The sequence below is a fragment of the Phalacrocorax aristotelis genome, chromosome 10, assembly GCF_949628215.1.
Source record: "Phalacrocorax aristotelis chromosome 10, bGulAri2.1, whole genome shotgun sequence".
NCBI lineage: Eukaryota > Metazoa > Chordata > Aves > Suliformes > Phalacrocoracidae > Phalacrocorax > Phalacrocorax aristotelis.
The window spans coordinates 20435253-20459603 of NC_134285.1; the positions used below are offsets into that span (position 1 = coordinate 20435253).

At 43.1% G+C, this 24351-nt stretch overlaps 1 protein-coding gene across 1 annotated transcript in view; it reads right to left on the bottom strand.

Moving 5' to 3' along the window:
• The window catches only part of LOC142062739 (cytosolic phospholipase A2 epsilon-like), a 36424-nt gene extending 17125 nt beyond the window's left edge, over positions 1-19299 (bottom strand). The window contains exons 1-7 of the mRNA XM_075105642.1: positions 19204-19299; positions 17879-17977; positions 9294-9366; positions 4001-4137; positions 3373-3504; positions 1603-1643; positions 444-486 (exon numbers count right to left, since the gene is read on the bottom strand). Coding sequence (XP_074961743.1) covers positions 444-486; positions 1603-1643; positions 3373-3504; positions 4001-4137; positions 9294-9366; positions 17879-17977; positions 19204-19299 — 621 coding nt within the window. The remainder of the gene's footprint in view (positions 1-443; positions 487-1602; positions 1644-3372; positions 3505-4000; positions 4138-9293; positions 9367-17878; positions 17978-19203) is intronic.
• Between the last annotated feature and the right edge of the window lie 5052 nt (positions 19300-24351).

The window sequence follows — 24351 nt, forward strand, 5'->3', positions numbered from 1 at the left end:
CGGGTTGGTTTTTTTAATGGCACTCACTCTTGTTTCACATAATGTAATTACAATAGGTCAAAACTTAATGCTGAGCTCACCCACCAGGCACAGCTTATCTCCCAGGGGAGGAAAGGGCTGGTAGGTTATCAGCAAGTGGCTTCACAGTCCTTTTACCAATGTGATTTGATAGACAGAAGTACATTTTTTGAAGGAGTACTTGTACCAGAGGAAAGCTCTGTGTGTGTGTGTGTGTGTTGTGTACCGAAATATAGGAAAAATTGGAAATAATGGGATATCCTCAATGAACAGGTCAATAAAATATCCCATTCTCAAAGTATCTGAATAGGAAAGAGGGAAGAAAGAGAAAGAACCGGCCTACTGGCTTCTCTAGCTCCCACCCTCCCTTCCCCTTTATGTTAAGGAAACACTTATAGAAAATATCTTGGGGAAAAGACACATACCACCAGGACTCCATTGGTAGCAATGGTTTCATGAGGACCAGAACTAGGAAACAAAATGAAAAACATGGATTTTTTTTTAGATCAAACAAATGCCCACTTATCCTTGCCCAGGGTGTTGCCCTTTCTCCCCCTTTCGAATGATGGCCAGAGGGACCACCCCAGCAGGTATGTAACAGCCTCCTTTCCATGCTTGCTTGGACTAAGCACCCCTCTGAGGGGACTTGCCTCTGAGCCAAAGCTGAATAATGTGTATCATGGCTACTTTTTTGCAGCGCAATCTCATGATTATCTAAAATGGAATCTGCAGTTAGGCAGTCAAATCCTTCTCCTCACTATAACGTGTAAAGTACATGTGTTTCAGCGGTAACAAGCTAACATGCCAGCACATCCCTGATGGAAAGCCCGGTTCTATGTATCTGCTTGTATGCAAATACAATCAAAGGGGCACAGGACAGTGGGTACCAACTACATGTGGAGAAAAAAAAAACTTTCCACATCATTCAGGTGAAGTCAGGAGACGGCGTGGAGCGACTTGAATTCTGGTCCTGGCTCCCTACTAGTACGAGGGCTGACCTTAGGCTGGTCACTTTATTTCTGCTGCGCCTTAGTTACCTTGTGGCAATACAGAGACAAAAATAACGATTCGTATGGCTGGCAGGCTGACCAGGCTGGAGAGAAAGCCCTGCACTAGAGCTTCCGTCACATTGTCATTGTGTTGGCAGAAAGAAAACAGAATTACTAGAACCAAAACTGTGCTGCAAGGGAAAACCATAGGAGAAGGGAAAACCAGAGAGATACTGGAAACCTAACCAGGATGGTTCAACGTTAGGACTCTGTCCAACACATAAGCTGAAACAGGCCTGCAAAGATTGATCGACATGCATGCACACACACTCAGAAAGTCTCCTGAATTGTCCCCAGGTAGGCAAATCTGACACTGTGGATAGAAGAGGCAATGCTGGGAGATGCATCTTTGAAAGCAGCTAAACTACAGAAGAGGCTGACTCGAGGAATCAGCGGATGTCTGAGACAGCAGTAATGACGTACAAGTCTGCCACGTTTTTACAGAAGTCCTACCAAGTGTGACTTCTAATGCTATTTCTTTGTTTTAGCGTTTAATGATTTTTGCATTTTTTAAACTAATCTGTATATCACTTACGCGGCCTCCAATTTGAATTCAACCTCTAGTTCCTCCTTGGCCTGAAAGCAAGAACAAGAAATTAAATTATGTAGCTACCTAATGCTTTCTCCCTTGTCTAAACCCAGGTCCCTGATATGCAATATTGAAGTAATTGGTTACAATGCGCAGCCTGTGATAAATATTTCAGACTGGAAGGTCTGAAACAACATTTCAAACCAAATAGTTTAACAATTCCTTCCTCATCTCCTTCCTTCTTCAAGGTTTCTTCAAAACAACCTGTACTTTTATCTCTTAGTATGAACCTGCTGCAGAAAGACAATTTGTAACTTCTTTGTCTTCTGAATTCTACCTTTTTCTCCTAACTATTCCTGGCCCTTCTGGTTTCAGCTGGGATAGAGTTCATTTTCTTCCTAGTAGCTGGTACAGTGGTGTGTTTTGGATTTAGTAAGAGAGTAATGTTGACAACATGCTGACGTTTTAGTTGTTGCTAAGTCGTGCTTACACTGGTCAAGGACTTTTTCAGCTCCCCGTGCTCTGCCGGGTGCACAAGAAGCTGGGAGGGGGCACAGCCAGGACAGCTGACCCCAACTGGCCAAAGGGATATTCCATACAATATGATGTCATGCTCAGCATATAAACTGGGGGGAGTTGGCCAAGGGGTAGCAATTGCTGCTTGGGGACTAGCTGGGCGTCTGTTGGTGGGTGGTGAGTGGTTGCATCACTTGTTTTTCCTGGGTTTTGTTTCTCTCTCTCTCCCTCTTATTGTTCTCCTTTTCATTACAATATGATGATGATGTTGATGATGATTATTATTATTATTCTATTATGAAACTATTCTTATCTCAACCCATTAGTTTTCTTACTTTTGCTCTTCAGATTCTCTCCCCCATCCTGCAGGGGGAGGGCGAGCGAGCGGCTGCGTGGTGCTTAGTTGCCGACTGGGGCTAAACCACAGCACTGACACTGTCCTGCCATGATTTACTGTCCTTGCTATTAGCTTGGAAGTTAGAGATACTCTCCACCCATCACTTTAACCTAACAAACAGAGACTGGTATTGTTGAGTGATTCAGAGTTGCAGTTATACGACCCCCTGTAAGGCAGCGTTGAATCGTATGAAATGACGTAGTTTGAAATGACGTAGTTTGGGTACCAGAAGCAATCTGCCCACGGTAGCAAGAAGTTGCATGTGAGATATTTCACTGATCTCATCCATAGATCTCAAAGGGAATCAAGACTCTTCTTCCCATTTTATAGATGGGAAACTGAGAAACAGAGTCAATCAATCATTCAGAGCTCCAGAACTGCGCTAATTCTGGCAGATGACTCAGCAGGCTCAGCCCTGGCTGAGGTATCACTGCAGAGGACAGGGCTGGGAGACACATAGGGGCAACCTAAGCTTTGCCTTTGGGATGAAAGTAGATACAATCAAAGGGGCAGGAAGTAGTAGCTATGAATCACATGGAAAAAAAAAATTACAGATGTTTTACCCTGTCACAGCTGTGCAGCCTCGGTGTTGCTCAGAGAGAGCTCAGTCAGATCCCTCCCCTACTTACTGCACTGTTTCAGCCATATGCTCTTTAATCATTTATAAAAATACTGGGAGGAGGGGCTCAGGCTCTCAAATCCAGATTTTTAACAACATTTTTTGTGTTTATGTTTTGAATGGCAATTCATGTACCCGTTATTGGGATAAGTCATCCATGGCGGATTCAGAAAGCTCGCCCCAAGATTTTGAGTGTGCTGTATAACTCTCCACCAGTTTCTTAAATTTTAGTTTTTGCTCTCACCTTCGAGTTGGGCTTAAAATACAGGAGCACTGTTTTTTCAACGGGAAGTTTAGCGATATCAAAGAGTGCGCAGAGGAGATGGTCATCTGGAGTAGCAAAATCCTCATCATACACTGTCAGCTCCAGCACATTCTGGAAAAAGAGGGAGAAGGACTTTTTATAGTTTCTGCAGTCTGGGTATCATTAGCTCTAAGGAAGAAGGCGTGCTGGGGATGTGCTTGAGAAGAAAAGTGGAGAAAATTAGGTATCATCCCCCTTTGGAAAAACATACTGCAAATCGAATAGTCATTCTTCCCTAGTTCAGTTTAACTGCTGTAACATGAGTAATACATTGACTATACCTACACAGCAGCTTACGTAACTACCAGATTCCATATCCATCTTGCACCGATTCATATGAATCTTTAGTTTCCCTAAAACTTCAATACCAAGCTCAGTTTCTGGCCCTCCTAAACAGCACCATTGAACAGGCACAGGAACTCAGTCATCTCTGGTGTTAAACAAATTGAACAGTCCCTTATCATGCGCCACCTCTTAAACAATTCCTGGGTACAGTTGAGGAGATAAATAAGACCCACTATACACAATATCTTCAGGCTGCTTCAAGCAAACAACTTTGGCCTCTTACCTTGACCCGGCTCTGGATCCTGAAATAGAATGTTTCATTCCACACCGGATTGTTGGAGTTCCTCACAGTTTTAGTGCGGCATCTTTCACAAGCCGCAGTTGGCAGCCACAACGACACGTAGCAATCAGCCTGGCTTACTGGGTAGGGGAAAGAGGCAAAACAATTGTTAATGTGGCAAAGTCAGTGGTGCTGCGTGACACTGGAAAGGTTACTGCATGGTGGCAGCAGTAAATGTGAGTTCTTTAAATGCAGAAATGCCTGATGTCACGTAACTCTTTTCAATGCAATCTGAGAGGGGAAAAGCACAGACCATAAGATGACCTAGGATAGGAGGTGGTTTCTCGTCTTCCTTGCATGAGTTACAGACAACAGCAATGCTGTGTATAAAAGAAGAGGGTGAGGATTTCCTCTTCTGGTCAGCCACTTTCTTCAGTTTCTCAACCAACAAGCTCTCCTGTGCTATGTGTGCATGCACACACACCCCAACCCTCAGCTGTTGTCTGAGGAGAGGGGCCTGGGAGCCTTTTCCACCTTTTGAAAGCAACTGCAAAACGTCTCCACCTCTGCTGTGCCTTCAGCGATTTTCGTGGTGAGGGACTGTGAAAGCAGCTGCAGAACTACCCATTGTAGGAGACAGCAGAGGCTTCCTCCAGAGGGAGCTTATTGAATTAGACATTTGATTTTAACTAATTGTCACCTCCAGGAAGAGAGGGGCCAAGTCTCTCTCCAGAAATACACCAGGAGAAGGTTAGTGAAGGATATTCCATCCCATTTCTCAAAGACATCTAAATTAAAGTATATCTCAAATGGCTACAACCAAAAACATGATGTGTGCTAGGGGAATGCCACGTTTCTTCAAATACTTCTTGAAACACTTGAAGCACTTTGTAACTCTCTCTTACACAGTTGTTCACAATAAAATGATCAGATATCACGTAATGCAACAGGTTACTAACTTGGAGAATGGATGTCCTTTGATATGAGACTTTTGAGAGAGACAAGTGATGGCAGCAGTAAATGGAGAGCAGCAGGTAAGGACTGTGCAGGTCAATCAGGGAAAAAAGAGCTTGTACATCAGCTTGTGGGGAAAGGAAAAACTCGCCTGGCTACAAGAAAGGCTTTTTTCTTGTCTTCTCCTTTTCTTTCTTTCTCCACCAGGTTTTGCCAGGTGTCACCTTACAGCCATTGGCTCTATCTCCACTGGGTGGAGGCTGCATTTTATGTTGTTGAAAGGCTGTTTGTTCCAAAAAGCTTGCTGCTTTTCTGTCCAAGTCAGAATGGAGAACTGAAATTCAGAACTGCTTCAGAAATTATATAATGCATTGTGATATGTCAACTGACACTTTAATTATTGGTTTTCCATTTTTTAACATTATAATGCAGAAACAGAAAACCATTTTTAATTGTGTCAATTTTTTCCTAAAAAGAATTGTAGAGATATCAACACATTCCTTCAGAGTCAAAAACCAATGTTCCTCTGATGGAAAAATCTGTTTGAAAAATATTCAGCAGGCCCTAACCCTCTCCTGCTCTTTTCCACCTTCTATATCATTTTGATAAAAACAAAAAAAATTAGGTTCTGACAGCAGTTTAACTGTCCTTGTTTGGAGTCATATCATCTGCATTAATGCACTTCTACCTTCCCACCACTCTTATCTCTTAGACTGTACTTTCTTCCTGACTGTGTTAGTTGAGAGGACATTTCACCTCCACCATTCAGGTTTCCTCTTTTTTCCTTTTTCCTTTCCTTCCCTTTTGGAACAAAATCCCAAAGGGAAGGAAAAGGGCTGCTACGGGATGTCTTTCTGCTCCGTGTTCAAGCTCTCAGGTAGCAACAACAGAAATTACCCCAGTAGCATCTGTTTCCATCACACAGATGGCACCACAGGCTTTGCAGACTGATGACTCTGAGAGCCATGGTTCGTAGGGATGTCTTCTCGCTTCAGACATTTTGGTTGCATACTATGTGCCTTCGCCTCCTGCTCTCATTACACCCATGTCCACTCTGCATTCAGGTCTGTGAGACATACCCAGGTCTTTACCATTCCCATGGCTACAGATAAACAAGAAGCAGCATCAAAAGCCCCACAACTTGAGAAGGCTGTGAAGCTCCTTGAATGTGTCCGGAGGAGGGCAACAAAGGTGGTGAAAGGGCTGGAAGGACTGTCCTGTGAGGAGCGGCTGGGGACTCTGCGTTTGTCTAGTTTGGAGAAAAGGAGCCCGAGGGCAACCTCATCGCTCTCTGCAGCTTCCTGAGGAGGGGACGTGGAGAGGCAGGCGCTGATCTCTTCTCCCCGGTATCCAGCGACAGGACACGTGGGAACGGTGCAAAGCTGCGCCGGGGGAGGTTTAGACTGGACATGAGGAAGCATTTCGTTACCGAGAGGGTGGTCAAACCCTGGAACAGGCTGCCGGGAGAGGTGGTCGATGCCCCAAGCCTGTCAGTGGTTAAGAGGCATTTGGACAATGCCCTTAATGACATGCTTTATCTTGGCCAGCCCTGAAGTGGTCGGGCAGTTGGGCTAGATGATCATTGCAGGTCCCTTCCAGCTGAAATAGCCTAGTCTATTCATTTCTATTAATAAACAATGCGAAAACACTGCAGTGCACAGATGATGCATGTTGTAGCAGGCTGCCAGGAAACTGAGTGCTAACATTGAAAACATTGGCTGCTCATACCAAATGTCTCCCCATTAAGGGTAGGTCTAGTCAGCCTGGCCAGTCTGGCTGCCTGACACATTTTGCCTTGCTTAGGCACATCAGTATCTCTCTGAAGGAGGAACAAGTTGCCTCTTGCGTACCTTTTCCTTGCAAAGTTATTTGCTTATCTTTATGTCATTTATAGATATAGATGTCATTTATAGAGTTGATTTAAGAAATAGTTTTAAGGCTGCCCTCCTTCTGTCTTAAGCCACCATTCTTAACTGCCTACTACTTGTCAAATTCCAGCATTCAGTCTATGCATTTCCAGGAAGTATGTCTGTCTTGGACTGGGCATTTTGGGAAAGCCTCACCTGGAAGCATTTAGCTTTTTTTCCAAGGATGAGACAGAAGAAAAAACATTAGGCTTTTTCAGATTAAAAAATAAATTCTTAATCATTTTACTGCCAAGTAATAACAGTTCTACACCTTGCTCCAGGGTAGAAGAAACAAGCTAATTCTAGAGCAGTACTGCACCTCATCCACTGTCCATCATTCAGGCAATGCCAGAGTAAGGATCTCCCACACCAGTTTGCACTGGGAATACTGTGTTTACTAACCCTTGCTAGACTTACGTTCCATGAATAATTTTTTTGAACAGATATATTTTAACATCCATACATTCCTGTGACAGAGTTCCATAGTTTACTTGTATATTTAATTGGTTTTAAACTTCCTGTTTGATAATTTTACTGGGTGCTCCTTTATTCACGCATTGTGAAAAACAGTTAAAAATGACTCCTGATTGACCTTCTCCTTCCTATTCCTTTTCGTAGAGACAGTTTCCATGTCCTCCTCAATGACTTCCCTTCCACTCCTAAGGCCTGTAGCCTATTTAGTCCCTCTGGATGTAAAGGTTGTTTCAGACCTGTCATCATAGTTTATGCCTTTCTACAGCTTCTTTTCTTAATCTGTTTCCTCAAGTGTCAGAGGCTTTTGCACTGGACCTACCAAATATATCCGCCTCAGAGAACTGTATGAGTATTGATTTGATTCTGTATGACTACAGGTTTGGGGTTTTTGTTTTGGGGTTTTTTTTATTTGTTTGTTTGGGGTTTTTTTGTGTGTGTGTTTTTTTTTTTTAAATCTGGGAAATTCTATGCAGATAATAACACTTTGAAGAATTTTGAAATGTCAAAAGTAGGTATTCAAATACATTTGGAGATCCTAGAAGAAATGGTACTGATTTTAAAACTTTTAAAAAAGTAATTCTGTATGAATACTGCATGACTTCAGGTTTATCATTGGAGATCAATGACTTTTGGCTGTTTGGCTGGCAAAGTACTCTGTTCTACTGGTGTGATTCATGTATCTTAACTGTACTTTGAGATACAAAGCATATCAAACAACCCTTAATTATATGAGTAGGTGTAGGCAAACAAGTCAGCTGTGTATTTAATGCAAAATATTGCTTCAGTTCTGCTTGCACAATCTCTTTCTACAACCTAGTTATTTGTGATTTTGTCTTGCCACTTGACACGCAGATCTGAGATGAGCCTTTGATGAAACCCTTCTGTGTTATTGCATCATCACACATGCACCACAACCACGGACCAAGAAGGAGGTACAGGTGCAGAGAGTGCGACCCAATGATCTGACCTAAGATACGGCTAGCTGTATCTTCACACTCGGAGCTGTGACACAGGGAAGTTCTCTGATACACCTTCCAGAAAAACATGTGACAACCACAGGTTAAGATGGGAATGATACCGCCTGGTAAATCCAAAACTTCATCTTTCAGAACACCTTCCCTGGCTCTTCTTGTGCAAGAGACTATGGTCCTGATTGCTGCTACTCAGAGTGAAACAGGACAATCAAGAGACGGCAGGCTTACATCATTTCCCTTCCACACTCACCCTACAGCTAGTTTCAGCATCCTTTCACAAGTGGTCATGTAGCTGTATTGATTCAAACAAAATAAACTGTTAACTTGTCTATTTTGTGTGAAATGCCTCTCCTCACTGCACATGTGGGTAGTCCATGTTCTTTAACTAAACAGTGGTGGTTTCCTTTCCCGCTCACTCACTTCCCACCACTTTCCTGCTGCGTGACTCATGCTTGCACAACTGCAAGACTGCTGCATGAGCGTTAGAAGGGACAAGGCATCCAGCTCAGTCAGTCTGGTTTTTGTCTGTCGTTTCAGGGTAAATAATAATGGCATTAGCCTGGTGATAATGATTTTAGAAAGGTTTTTCTTGACCATGCCATCTGTGTCAGAACCAAGATTTGGGGGATGAAAACGTTTGCTGCTCCTGGCCACGGTTCCCAAGGTGATACAACCCCGCAGCAAAATTACCCCTTCCTTTCAAAAACACAGGATGTGGTCTTTTTCATCTACCTGTGTCAGAAACTCTCCTTGCTTTGGGAGAAAGTATTTGTTCTCCAAAACACATTCAAATCTTAAAACCAAGCAGAAAGCACAGGAATAACTTTCAATGAAGCAGCAGCAAGCAGCAATGACTGACTTGGCTTAAAATAATTAGTTTACGTAAACACTGGGTTATTTCAGAAACACTTGGAAAACGTTGCTATACAATTATAGAAGAAAACTTGTTGCCTGTACTGAGATACCACTAAGAATGGAAATACTTACAGGTGTCCACTCGCTGGAGATTTCTCATCCGGATGATCCTTACAGTCAGCAGGTAGCAGGGAGAGGATTCGATCTGGAGAAGAATGGTACAAAATGGAGCATGAATAAGCCTTCAGTAGGAAAAAGCATCAAATGTGCAAACTAGCCAAGTGCTACAAAACAATAATACAATCAGTAAAAATTGTGTCAACCGTCTCACTATTTTGGTGACGAAAATCTGCAACATAACCTTCTGCTATTAAAGAAGTCCTGTTTTAACATTTTATACATTTCACTGTCTTTTTGCTGTGTTACTCAGAGTCTGGATTGCTCATCATAGCAGAAAAGAAAGGGACAAATCCCTGCCAACTGATGCTGTCTGTGAGATGCTTGCAAAAATCTCTTGCTCTGAAATTGCAGAGTTTAGCTCTACGACATAGCTACAATAAGTCTCTTGAGCAGAGTAAATGCACTGGTGAACACCATGATGGAGTTGTCAAAATACCATCAGTCTGACCCAAAGTTACAGTCAATTCCCTTGGTAACCACCCATGAGGTCCCACCGCGTTGAAGAGTGCTGTTGCTGACTCTTGCAGGATAAATAAAACATAGATTTTTCCTTTTACAATTGCATGGGAAAAACAGTAACAATAACCTGAGCTTTTGAAATCACAACTATGAGATAAACCATTGGCTGAGAATAGTTTCCAGAGGATTCAGGGGATAAGGAATTAAGTATGGGTTGCCTTGGGGGAAAAATAAAGAACAATATCCCTCTCCAAAAACACCTTGAAGGTTGAAAGTACTTAACTTCCTTTGGTCCCTCTGAATGTCTCAGACATAACCTTCTATAAAACAAGTGTCTCCAGATTTTGTGATTGCAGGGACCTCTTCCTATTTATTATTAGAGGATAATGCGGTTCCCTTCCTCTAAGGAAGGCTGCTTCCGGCTGGCTCATTCCATTAAGCTCTCTGGCTCGGACCTATCTGCAAAATGCTACTCTGACAAAGCCAATAAATAAATCAGCATTTCCTGTGGCTGTGACACATGGTTGTTTCCTCACACTCCTAGAAACATTTCCACCTGCATAAGTGGTTACAGCAGAGCCCTCCAAATCATTATTTTTGATAACTGCTATTTTTATCAACTGATTTCCTCTCATTTAGGAGCATCCTTCTATTTCTATAGCACTTCGGAGCCTTCCTAGAACGACTATAAACAACTACACAAAATAGATGTTAAGGCAGATAAAGAAAAGCTGGAAGAACGTCACCTAAAACAGTATAAGCAATGTTGCCAAATATATTTTTTTAAGAGAAAAGAGCAAAAAGGACCTTATTTTCAGATGGGGAGACAATTAGGCTTCTTTTGTCACCACAAATTACTTTTTCAATGTGTTTTTAAAATCCTCTCTTCTCTCTCCTAACACATCGTGTTATGTTAAAATGGTTTTGCTGAGATCTTAAAAGGGGTTCCTGCTTTTACTCCTCCTGTATGTGCCTCAATAATTCTTTGGTTTCTTGCTTTTTTAGCACTTCTTAATGAAATTCACCGTTAGCACTCCATCAGCCTTCTATTTCGAGTGTTCTCAAAGAAGAAAAAGCCTAACAGAAGCTGCAAAATTTGCAAACAACAACAGATGAAGAGGTATGTCCTCAGAGCTACCCCATGCAAGGACACTAGTTCACGTTTCAGAAACAGTACAGTCATATTAATACAGTTCTCCACCTATTAATTAACCCTTCTTCTCAGCTGGGTAATTAGCAAAGGTGATTCACCACGCTCACACGTTAGGAATGAGCTTGGGCACTTCAGCATATGCCCTAGAAGGCAGAAACTCGTCGTTCGGTAGTATCTGCATAAGCACGAGGCAATTCTTGCAACCATTTATCTTTGCAGATTGCGCAAGGCGCTGCCAGCTCCTGGATCAGCTCCAGCTATGCTTCCTCGGGCAAATGGCATTGCTTGAGTGAGAACTGATGGATTCATTATTTGCAAAGCAGTTTAAGATTCTTAGATAAGAGACATTAAGAAAGTGTGGTGGGTTGGGCTTTTTAAAATGATTATTACACAGTTTCTGCCATCTGATCACCTGCCTCCTGGTTCCCATGTAACGACTTTCTGATGTGTAAGCCAAATTTCCCCATCTGGCATGGGGAAATCAGTGCTCAGAGATGCAGGTTTCACCAAAGACTTGCTGAAGTTTCACAAAACAAAAAAACCCAAACAAACCAAAAAAAAACCCAAAAAAGGTCAGTGGCTTCACAGAAGCTACAGAAATCAGGACCTGCGCTTGCACCGGGTGAGAGGCAGACGCCACCAGCCCATTATCCCAGAAGCGCAGCAGCCAGGCGTTAGCCATCCCGGCAGCCCCAGCACCTGCCAGTGGGGGTAGCAAAGAGAACAGGGAGAGCAGAAATCACCAGGTGATCGGGCCTCACTAGTTCTACTGCTCCAAGGGAGATTTACTATTTTAATTAATTCCAGTAACATATCAAACAAAAGAAATCTATTTAAGTGTCAACTGTGACAACCATAACATGATGTGCTAGGATATAGTTATACAAACAAAGAAAATAGCAGCTATGCATGCATAAAACAAAGGATAGAAGTTCTGTTATTCTGTTTACTTAGAACCTATTAGGATCTCTTTAACCAAAAACAGGTTGCTGCTATGTCATGATGTTCCACATACGGAGAGGTTTCCACCACAGCCTTCAGTGACGGAAGACCCAAAGCAGCTCCAGACTGCTCCGGACATACTACAACAACCATTTAGCACTGTCATATTGTAGCTTTGCTTCTGATAAAATCAAGACTGATCTAGTTACTCTGTGACTGTTTCGCTGATGTCAATGCCAGCTTGTCTTCAGTATGGTGCTTCTCAAATTGTGCTCACGTGTACTTCGTGTATGTGTATGTATAACGCAGCTGCATGAATTATAGCATGCTGCGGTGCAGTGCACGAGCAGGGCGTACAGTGCTAATTTCTCTGTAGTCCCAGGGAAATGAAGTTTTAGTGGGATTTTCCAAACAATAGCTCCATCAAATGTAGAGCAGACCTCATAGTCTCTTCCAATTTTCCACCACTTCCCGTAAAAAAGAATAACATGATGCGATACTTGGCACCAAGTTATTATGCTGGTGGATGTAAAGGATTCCTCTGTCACGTGAATGATTCCAACTTTCTCCCACCCAGGTGAGTAAGAATTTGAAAACAGGAATTTCTCTGTCTTGACTACTTTGGGCACCCAGGCTGCCTGCATTCCTGGCAAATTTGTGCCTCCCTAGGCCTATCCCAGGCCTCTTTAAAGTCACGCTTATATTCAGGTGTAGGTATGTGTGTCATGAATCCATCTTGAGAAGCGCTTCTGTAAATTACTCCACTAGTTTAGCTGTCTAATACATCCTGTCACATCACAAGTGGCGATAGAGCTCCAAAATGACAGTACTCCTAGTGAGACAAGAGTCCATGACACGAGAGGATGGCTGTTCTTCTTTACCTTTTTTTACTTGCTTTTCTTTCAGTACCTCTCTTCAGCCTCTAGGCCTCTTCATCTAACAGACTCTTCCACCATGGGTTATTGCTAGCAGCATCTTCCCGGCTTGCGATATCAATGGTACAGAGATTCACTGCTCCACCAGACTACCCCAGCCTCACAATTCCACAACAATAAAGTCAAATGTATACTGGGTCAATGAATATTTTGGTTTTCAGTGTTAGCTTCTTGTTTTACCATAGATGTTCGGTCAGTTAGCAGAGTATTGTAGCTGCCTTCCCAAACCAGAGAGCAGTTATCCAACAACGCTGATCCAGAGAGGAGAATTTACCCTTGAACCTCCAGGGGCAGCCAACACATTCTCAGTCTTGATTGTTGCCCTTTTAAATTGGTATTTATTCCAAAGCAAGCATAAACTAACAGAAAAATAATGCAGAGATCCTGAAATTCATCTTCAGTGTGGGTGATGAAAACTATATCATTACCAAAAAGCAGCTGTCCTCCAAGCTCAGCTGTTGCTTTTCTACATGAAATGTGGGACGCCTTCCGTCTGTTCGTGAGGAGGTGGCCTTTGTCATGCTGGATGAAAAATTGTGATGAGGAAGCAGAGAAAATTACGTGCCACAGTGTGCTGATACCATTACCTATTTCAGTGTACCTGTACTGCGTGCTATTCCACAAGCCATCCTGCAAAGATCAAACGAGATTTAAAAATACCTTGAGGACAATCAATTTATTTTTTCAATGGTTGAAAAAAGCCATTTCTACAGATCCAACCTGAAAAAAAAACCTGTATTATCTATGAAAAACATGAAAAGAGCTTCCTCTCACACCCACACATTTTTCCTGCGGTCACCCAATAATAATGCCTCTCTCCATTTCTATGTCATCTAGTGGCACAGCAGCCTTTCCTGGCAGAGATAGCTTCCCTGCCTTGACTAAGGTCCCCCTGCATTCCTGGCCTGGAGGAGCATTCTGCTGAGATGAAATCATTCACAGGATGGATGTCACCAGGGCAATCTTTTCTTCATCTCCAGGTACTAATTTAACTAGATGGTGGTCAGGGACCAAATCAAAAGAACTAGAATACTTTGCTGCTGACAATGTATCTAGAGCTGGTGGTGTGTGAAGAAGTGCCTATCTCGAACTGTCTGAGAGTCAGGTCTCCTTAGAGAATAAGAATCCTCAAGTTTTTTACAGCTGTAATTGGGATGTTTCAGGCCGCTAACATCACTCAGCCAAGCCCTGCCCCAGCCTGACGGCACCTATCTCCCACTGCTGTGGGATGTGCCTGAGGACCACACCATGGCACACTGCCTGGGCTGAGCACAGCCGGCTGCTGCGTTCAGCCATGTCTCTGAAGCTCTTCCTCGTTCTTGACAAACCTGGGCTCCACGCTGGAAAAGCAGTTGCTCTAATTGCTTCCTTCCTTTGCCTCCTCCAAGCCCTGGGGCTGTGGTACCTCCACTGATGGCTGCAGGGCTGCGCGGGGGCTGGGAGGTTGCTGAGGACCACTGTTGCCACCGGCTGTTTTTCACAAGCCATGTGTTTCGTGTTTTTTTATTAGTAATGTAACTTCTAATCAGACTGCCTTTTCACCAGAATTAGCAGAAGTCTTGCTTGGATATCAGTGAATTAAAAACTCCCACAGCTGGATGGAGACATCCCTTTCATGCATATGGCCACAGTAACCCTGGTCTCAGCAGGGAACATTTATCTGTGGCCACAGGGGCATGGCGGGTATGTGCCTGGCTACAGGAATTGTGCCCATCAGATCATTGCTTCCTCATACATATATCCATCATGGGACTCTGAACACTTTTGAGAAATAAGACTGCGCACATGATACTGTGCTTGAAACACATTTCCAGAAAGCAGAACTTGAAATATTGACCAACACAACATGGATACTCTCAGTGCACAGTGATCCCAACTTCTCCAGCGATTTATTATTTGACCGATAACTCAAGCTAGTTGCATAGCCTTTTCAGTACTGTTAACATTGTCCTCACTCTTTTAGTGTTTCCAGATGTTTAACAACTGAATTTTTTCTGATTTTAAAAAATACATAGAGTATTCAACCGCACGTTCAAAACTATTTTCATGTGTAGAACTGTAGCCAGGGGAATAGGACTGTCCATCCATGAAAAGACAGACCCCTCTTATACTGCTTTGCCTTTCCCAACCAGAACAAATATGAGAGAAAGAAACTAGGCTGAGCATTACCCATCTGAGGGTTGAGACTCATCACACCTAATTCCAGATAGCTGTAAAATAGGTGCTTCCGTCTGGCAGCTGCCAGGCATTTCTGGACTATCATCCTAAGGTAGACATTACTACAGGACATGCACCACACCCTGAAAACCCCTATTTCTGACTGCTGATTCTCAGGGGAATCCAGAGGTCTGTCTGGGACAGAGATGTTTAACATTTTTGATGTCAAATGTGAATAAGACAAAACGTATTTCAAAGTTATGAGCTGACGGGAAGCGGCCTCCTTTGACTTTGTGAGGTTTATTTTTGAAGTGGGAGGCGTGCTGGAGCACGTCATCTCGGCAGGCTGTACTTTAGGCATCCCCATACCACAGGGTGGCAGGGGAGGCACCTGGGCTTAGAAGAGCTTCTGCAGCTGAGCAGGGCCATGCCCCTGCAAGCACCACAGGGCTGGGAGCGGCTCAGGAGTTGTTGCCTCCTGCCTTTCCAGTCACTGCTGAGCCTGGGGCTGGATCTGCTCCTGACAGCAGGCTCTTGCCCTTGTGGGAGACAGGGACCCCATGACTGGCACCACTGGGGACCTGTCCTCCTGCCTGCCTTAGCCCCTGGTTCACGTGATGGAGTCCCAGCTGTATCGGAGGCAGCAGCTGTGACCTCCTCCTAATCTTGCCATTCAATGTGGCAGCTCCCCCCTCTTCCCATGATCTCAGATGTTTCTAGCTTCCAAAACCCAGCAGAAGCCAGAGATCCTGCTTTGCACAAGTGTGAGAGTTTAACCTGCCCCTCTTCTGTTAAAGGGCTGCTGTTCTCCCAGCTGCACAAACCCTCTGAGAGCAAGGAGCCCTTGCCTCGCAGGGAAGTGAGGTACCGCACGACCTGAGGAATGAGGCATCTTACCCTTGTTAAGACATTGCTCATGCTGAATTCAGAACTATATATCCAGTTTTTTCCCCTCCATTCCCTCACATTAATTATTTTATGAGACCTGCTGCAATCCTTAGATATTTTAATATAAGCAGCTGGCTCTGACTGCTGCTTTAGCATGGGGCAAAGTACCAGCCAAGGCCTGAATAATACCGATTTACTAATGCAGATAAAAATCATAATGTTGGCATAAAGGCACATGCAGTGGCTGGGATATGCTGTGGTATGTTTCTAACAGATGATCCCCCTTAGTAGGCAGAGACCCTCATATTTAAGTCTTCTGGTAGTTTCAGTGATTAAAAATTCACATTTGGGAAAAACCGAGCATAAACACATGATATGCTGCAGTAATCAAGTTGTGATCATGCAAGTGCATAGGATAGAGTGCTATGTTCTGATCAGAAAAGAAAAAACAGTGACTATGAAACCAGATGCAAGAACAATGACTCAGTCTGTCACCAATGGATCACCATGAATTTTTGGAATTTTGAAATGTGAAAAATAATCCTTTGGTGAGAGACAGGGGAAATATAGTGGTCTAGAAGAAGGTTATGGTCCCATACACATAAGGTGATTCTTTGGGTCCACTGCCATCACACCTGCTCCTTCTAAGTTTCATGACTCTTAAATATCTTGGATCTAAGCCTATATCCCGAGCAGATAATGGAAGAACAAATACATCACAGCGTGGGATTAAGAAATGGAAACATGAAGTTATCTGTCGTATGTAAAATTATCATAGGTAATTGTAACCCAGGAGTTCAAATCTTTTTGCTTTCGCTCATCACGATTTTAGGTTCCTTACCCCTTGTAAGGAGCAGACATTATACCAAAGACTGATCAAGTCACTATTTTTTGGCCTCTTTTTACTTTTTACAAATTCTTCACTTTATACATGGTCCAGAATTTCAGTATCTCCACTGGGTGGAGATACCAGACATCGTAAACTGAATATTTGCACATTTCACATTCCACAAAGATCCAAAACTGATAGAATATATGCTGAGAAACTATAGTATAATCTTTTAATGCCACTGATTTCCCTTTTTTAAATAAAAATCCTAATACTGGGCAAACACAAAAGCTAAACATTGAAAAGTGTATGTGAAAAAGTAAAAATGCCCCAAATGCGAATAAGAATTTTTTTAATTTCTCGGTGCCTAACTTGTACCAGGAGTACCTGGTAATTAGCTTACCACAAGGCTCACCTGTCCGCCTGTTTACAGTATTACTTCAGCTTCCACATAAAGCTCCTTTTCAGCTTCATTTTGTTTTAGTATAACTAGTTTGCATGGATTATAATGCATATTTCCATTGAATTATCTGGCTGGGAAGCGGACACTCCTTGGGACAGAATTGTTATGCGAGTCACATTTAGACTTCTCTAACCCTGACAGATAGGAAATAGTGCCTGTACTTACTGCACAGATAGCGAAGTAGCAGAACGAGAACCCCTATCAAAATGAGTAATTTCTAACAAACCTATGACTGCTCTTCAAACACAAGAAATCTCTCTAACACGTTTGAGCATCACTCCTTTCATGGAATCCCCCACGGAGCACAGTAATGGCGAAAAATCAGAGTTCAATAATCCAGCCCCCCCCCCCAAAATTGCTAGGATGGAGGTTGCACTTCCAAAGCCATTACAGCAGGATATGCGTCACTGTTACTTTTGGCCCTTTCGGTTACAAAAAACTCACCAATGGATTTCTTTTACAAGTAAGTGAGGGATTAAAACAGTAGTTATTCTGCATGCTCCCAGTAAAACGTAACAGAGAAATACAGCCAGCAATTCTGAAAATCATAAACATAATTGAATAAAATGATCCAAATAATAAACTTAAGGGCATTTCCCTTGTAACACTCAAACTGCTGCCATAATTATTTATCTACCTGAACCTTTTCCTCTTTTGAGCAAAACAAAATCCTCAGCCCTCTTCGGTTCAAAATTCTCTTGTTCATAATACCTTGAAATCACCTTCATCTGGTGCAGTACTTTCTTCATTTTCTTCTTGCGGTTCACTGTCTCCCAAAGAATCGATGTCTGAGATGTCTGAGTCTTCATCCTGAAGAAAAAAAATTAGAAATTATAACATTAAAACAACAGCAGCATTATCAGGGCAGATAATTAATTCCCACTTGCAATAACTTATGCCGAAATTAGAACAGCTGTTGGTTACACCCAGCTGTGTTACAGTGCTCAGCATAATGAACAAACTGCCATGTGGTTCAGCACACACTGGTACAAAAGCCGTGTTAGGGCACCCTTGCAACAAGTCAGTGAAGGAAAACCCATTTCAGCTGTCAGATATCCAAAAGATGCCTCTGCATTTTGTCTGTGAATAAAGGTTTGCTTTTTGTTTCAAATGTGATCTTTTGGCAATCTGCTGCTGCTTTCAGATATATTAAATCTCGATTTAAAATAAAATCCCAGAATCTCTTCCCCGGGTTTGAATCCAGAGCATGAAACACATTGTAGTTGCAAAATTTTAAACCTAACATTTCAATTTTTTCAGAAAACAGAAGTTCCAAAATAATTCTACAATGTAAGGCGCCCCCTTTTGAAACGCTTTGTAGGAAAACACCATCGAAGGACAGGTCCTATAAAAAATGTCAAAAGTATTCTGCTTCGAGAGTACCTACTGAAGCGATGTGCCTTCATCCAGTCAAAGAGCACGAAGAACAATGTATAACATACTGCGGTTAAAATTAAATGCAAATCCTGAAATGACCCAGAGAACGCGAAGCAAAATGGAAAATTCAGAACAAAAATGGGAACGTGGAAATAAAATTCAATTCCCTATCCCTTTTCTCTAACCTTTTCCAATAACAAAAAAATGGGGTTGGCACATTAATACGCATGTCAAAATTTTGCGATTGATACAGAGATATTAAATTTTCAATAAAACTAGCATTTAATTATGGAAGAAGATGATATTTTATGTCTGGGTCTGGATTCAGGCTGGTAATTCAGTCCCCTAAAAACTGTTTCCTTCCCTGTTCATTTTGTCCACTTTCTCTTCTTTTTCCATCCCCTTGCTACGCTGACTTCTCTCATTCTGCCCATAAAGCTGCGATCCTTGGCTCCAGTGGAGCCAGATGGACTTTTGCCACTTATAGCCACAAAGAGAACATTTCTCTTTAAACTCCTTCAGGCAGAGACGTTGCTGCCTAGTCCCATCAGACAGTAAGTTTGTAGGGTAGCTTGTATTTAAACACACTCCCGAAACAGGATTTTGTGGTCTGTCAAATGCAGTGGACTATAAGCAAACTTTTAAAGCCATTTTCTTACCTGTAGCGCTTTTGCATTTGAGGGCATCATGGCCTTCCCTGGATTCATGTAATAAAATGTTTCTGGCACCTCCACGGGCAGCACTTCCTGAGACATGTTTGCAGGATTTACTCCTGTAGGAGTCAATGACAAGTTATTTTATAAAATGACCAGAGGCTCCACCCATCTCATCGCTATAAGTAAAGGACTCCCCTCCCATTGCCAAAGACAGTGGAGCACCAAGGATGACTGGTCCAGGGAAGGATCTGCAGGGCAAACACAACAGCTAAAAGGGATGCGGTACCTTCATCTGGCTGGGAACCTCTCCCAGCCTGTGCTTGCTCCTGGGGTCCTACAACGTTGCCACCCTTTTTCCATAGTGAGCAGAGTCCTGGGCCATCCTGCCAAGCAGAGGAGAAGCACAGAGGGCACTGCTGCTGGAGCCTGCTCCTTCACACCCAGCTCTTCCCCACCTGCAGGGACTGCCCTGAGCAGAGAACAGCGGCAGCTCCTGTAGGGGGGAAACTGAGCCCCAGAAAAAGCCTCCGTGTATAAATAACAGTGACTTCGGTCAAAGCCTCCATATAGGCAGGGGGACCCGAACACGCTGCCTGCAAAGAGGCACTGCCCTGCACCACACAGTAGCCCCCCTGGAAAGGGCCACCCCCACCACCTGACAGGTTACTGCATTGACCAGCCCGTCCCAGCTCTTCCCATTTCTTTTTCACAGGGCAGAAAGGCCAAAGTGCGGGCACAGAGCTTGGTCTTTGGTTTGTAGAGGCAAACAGTAGGAAGGGGAGGTGAGTGAGGGGCATGGAGTGGCAGTACCAGATTGTGCATGATAGGATGGCAGGGGAGAGGGAGGTGGACACCTGTAAGGGTTAGCAGAGATCTTGAGGTCAATGCCTATGGCTACAAGCATTACCTAGGACTACTACTGCACCTGGCAGTAGTTTTCCAACAAAAAAAGCAAGGAAATATGTAATAGCTGTGCAAAGCAGATAAGAGCTATGCTTTCGTACATTTTCCAGAGAAAAACAATTGAACTTTACACAGCAACTGCAGGAAACTCATGTCAAGATGAATGGAATTTAGTATCCAGTGGTTTCGTTTTAGTAGTTTTATTTTACAGAGATTTTGTTCAACCAAAGAGCATGAACAAAAGAGCACATGAACATTTCCAGGCATACCCAGTGGGAATTACCATCTTCAGCTACAGCAAAACAAATGAATAACAAACTAGCAGCTCCAGTAACAGTAGGCTGTGTCATCGCATCTGCATTTCCAGCATGAAAAGTAGCTCTGCCCACACTGGAAGTACAAGAGCATCTGTTGGCCTCAGGTCACACTCTGAGCTGCATCCTGGAGAACTCCTCTTGCAGCCTAATTCAGAGAACATTCATTCATCTTTTTTTTTTTAGCCTCACCAGAAGAGAAGACCTGCCTGACCTTGGAAGACGTCCTGCTCTGGGACACTAAAAATACTGGTATACTTGTTATTATAGCAGGCCAGCTTTCCCAAGGCTGATTAGTTCAGAGGACCATTAGCATAAGTAATGATATTCACCTAGAAACCTCTCTAAAGGTGACAAATCTTAAGAAAGTTGAAATTCCCTGTCCTTTAGGAAACCCATGGAGAAGAACAGGTGGATTCTGTGTAAAGACTTCCACAGCTGTAGAGTTAATTCCCCATTATATGCACACTTGGCCATCTGGAATGGTCTGTATGGCCTTCAGCTAAATCAAGGTATTCTGCTCCCACCCGAGTGACTCCACAGAGAACGCCATAAAGAAAGAAAAACTCTGAGGCTCTCATTAACAACTGAACTAGTGTTACTTAATTGAAAACCTGAATGTACAAAGCCGGATGATCTCAACTTGTAGAATGAAAAGCAGAGGCTCCAATTGGAATGATTCACACTACAACCCATTTTGTAGAAGCATCGATTGCTTGGCAAAGGTACCTGTATTACGTCTGACTGCAGAGACCGACAGTGGAGAAAGGGACCTCCATGACAAACTTAACATTTTTCAGTATGTTCAAATATAGTTTTGTGATTTCTTTTATCACAGTCTTGGGCTGGACTGAAACTGCAGATAGTCAGTGTCCCCCTAAATGTTTAGCAGCAGTATATGCTTGCCTAGCCTTCAAAGAGGCCAGGCAAAATGAGCCTGGGGTTATTCTGGGAAGCTGGAAACACAGCCAGGACTGGCTGTGACCACCTCACTGCTCTCAGACATACAGATACTTCTATACAAAAAAAAGAGCATTGGAGAGCTGCGTCAGATGGGCATTCTGGCTCGGCTACGTCCTCTTCCTGCAGGAGGAGCAGTGTCTTAGACCATCACTTGTGCAGTTAGCGAAGGAAGGAGATGTGGAGCAGCAGAGGAAACTCACAGGAGGCAGGGGCACTACTGCTGATTGTTGTCTTACCCCTGTCACAAGTGAGAAGCAACCTTCTGCAAAATTAATTTTAAAACAAGTCTTTAACCAAAGAGTTTAAAAGTGTTCTATTATATTCCTGCTAGGAACACAGTCATACTGAGAAAAGTACGGTACTTTATAAGGATTACATATATGCATCAGCTTTTGTATGCATCTAGCATATAACAAGTACATAGCTCTGATACTAAAAGTTATTACTTTCCCAATAGAGAGACTGGCATCATTAATGGCTTTTTACATCACTCACAGTTAAATGTTTGCCTATGTTTCTTTCATGTTACAGTTACATTACAGTTACTGATGCACTGGATAAAGCCCAACGCTTACCATACCAGTCTTAGAGCAGCCTAACCAAAGTGGAGAGTTATGCTCCGTTTTATGTCGCTCAGATTTTATGCGTGTTGCAATTACACAGTCCTCAATGGTTACCTGTACAGTAAGTCCTCTGTGTCTGGAGTTGTCTTACTGTGGGATGTTTTCTGTACTCGGAGAAGGTTTCCTGGGAGCACAGTATACTAGAAGAACAGTTCCCAAAGTTTTCTGAATCACTTTTCACTCTCCACATTTCTGCAGACTACATACAAGTGTATCATCTCCTCATGAGCTGGAAACCAGCACAAGAGCAGTATGACCAGTACAGTGTTTCCTCACGTGCCCCAAACCAGCTGTGGGTTACGGGCCATCAGCTCCTGCACCAGCAGCCATCATGGACCAGAGTTAAGAGCGACCAGAAAAGGTATTTGTTAAGGGTCTGCAAAGGATTTTCTGAATAATCCTCTGCACATAGGACCAAAACAAATTCTAGGACATCATATCATCTGTTAAATCTCAAAAATAAACTACATAATATATTTACAAAGTAGATACCAAACCAAAACAACTGCAGCTCAAGGAGGACTTTGGAGCATGGCTTGTTTTCAAGGCTAGTTGAAACAAATTTGGATGTCAGCCAGCTGAGTAGCAGAAATTGCAAAATTAAAGAAACAACTATCAGTTGCTCAAGATATAAAAGTGCCTATTAATATATGTAGAAACTTGCAGTTCCTTACCTGATAGTTATCAGCTTTGAAGGATGCTCCATTACCTCAGCAGAAGAAAGGAAATATGAGGGGAGCAAACATTTCATATATTTACAACTAATTTACAGATTATTAGCAGAGAGAGAGACACGGGTGCAATAAACAGCAGCTGGCAAGAAAAGTCATACTGTTAGGGGCCAAGGGACCATCCTTTCCCACCGTTTAAGGGCAGAGAAAAGGGCAGAGAGATGGGAGCTAGAAAGCACTCACAGTATGCATATCAGGCTTCTGAAATCCCAGAGCAGTCAGAATCTCAACAGTAGGATTTAATGCCATCATGTTTTCTGGATTAGGGTTTTTTAGATGCTATTCTTTTTAATGGAACAGCCTATCAAAACTGCTTTGAAGAAACTAGATGAGGGATATACATTTATCTCAATTTTTAATCTTTTTCTCTACCACCATTTTGTTCCTGATTTCCTCTTTCTTTTCTTCTTTCCATTCCCTGCCATCTTTTCTTTCCCATTGACTTCTTCACTTTCTAAAATGTTCGTTTCCTTCCTTTGCCCATCTCAATACCACATAGCTCTAATTCCCTTTTTTACTTTTATTTGGGTATTATACAATTTTTTTTCTTTCTCCCTTTCCTCCCTACCTTGCTTTTTATTCTGTCTTAACCTTTCCCCTTTTGTCTCACATTTCTCCTCCATACTGCAATGGTACCTCTAGAAGCTTCAAGTCTGAGTGATGGAGGTTTGGTCATATTTGGAATAATGAATACTACAAGCATTAGGGCAGCTGGGATCAGGCCATGACATCTGGCGAGACGCCCAACTGCACGGAGAAAAGAGCATAAGCAGTAGCGGGTTGAAGGGAGTGCAAAGGAGACCTCAAGACCCAAGGAGGAAGAAACTGGGCACATGACGAGACAACCCAGAGTTTTGAAATGAAGAGATGGAGGGGTGGCAGGAGTGCTGGGTAAGTGCTTTATCAATGCTGCAAGTGTGCTGGGCTTCACTAGGAGTCCTGGAAGGGACAGACTTTTAGGAGGAACTCAAAGGTACAAAAGTTCAATGGCACGAAGCACGCACTTGTCACCCATTGCTCCCTGTTGACCAGCATGCCTTGGTCAGGGCATGAAGAAACCGGCCCTGCTCGAAATGAGGCCCCGATGGCCTCCGCTGCAGGGAGATATTGCACATGCACATCAGAGTTTTACATGTGAACAGGTTTTGGCGCAGGGTTTCTCAGAAGGGAGGCCTCCTCTACCACCCACGTTCTACCGTATTCGCTGTGGCAGACACATTTCCCATCATTGACGTGGTGCAACCTATAGTCTCACAAATTAATAGCTCACTTCACTCGTATTGTTTGCAGCAATCTTTTGTTTGATCACTCTTTGGGCTACAGAACAGTGTAAAATGATGCTGCCAACCCTCCCTTCTCCTTCTGCGCCCTCAGCAGCACTCGCCTGACGGGACTGTCTGAGTACTTACGTGTCAAAAAATCCCACTGCTGCTTTTCTTAGCTTCCTCCAGGCTAACATGCCTCACTGAGCCACCTGGTTCTCAATGCACCTTTGTGATAATTGGAAGGGCCGGGGCAAAGGTGCAATTGCATGCTAATCCCTTCACTTACTACAGGTAACGAATAGGTAAGAAGGAAAAGCAAGACACAGAAAAGATGCAGAACACACTCATTACA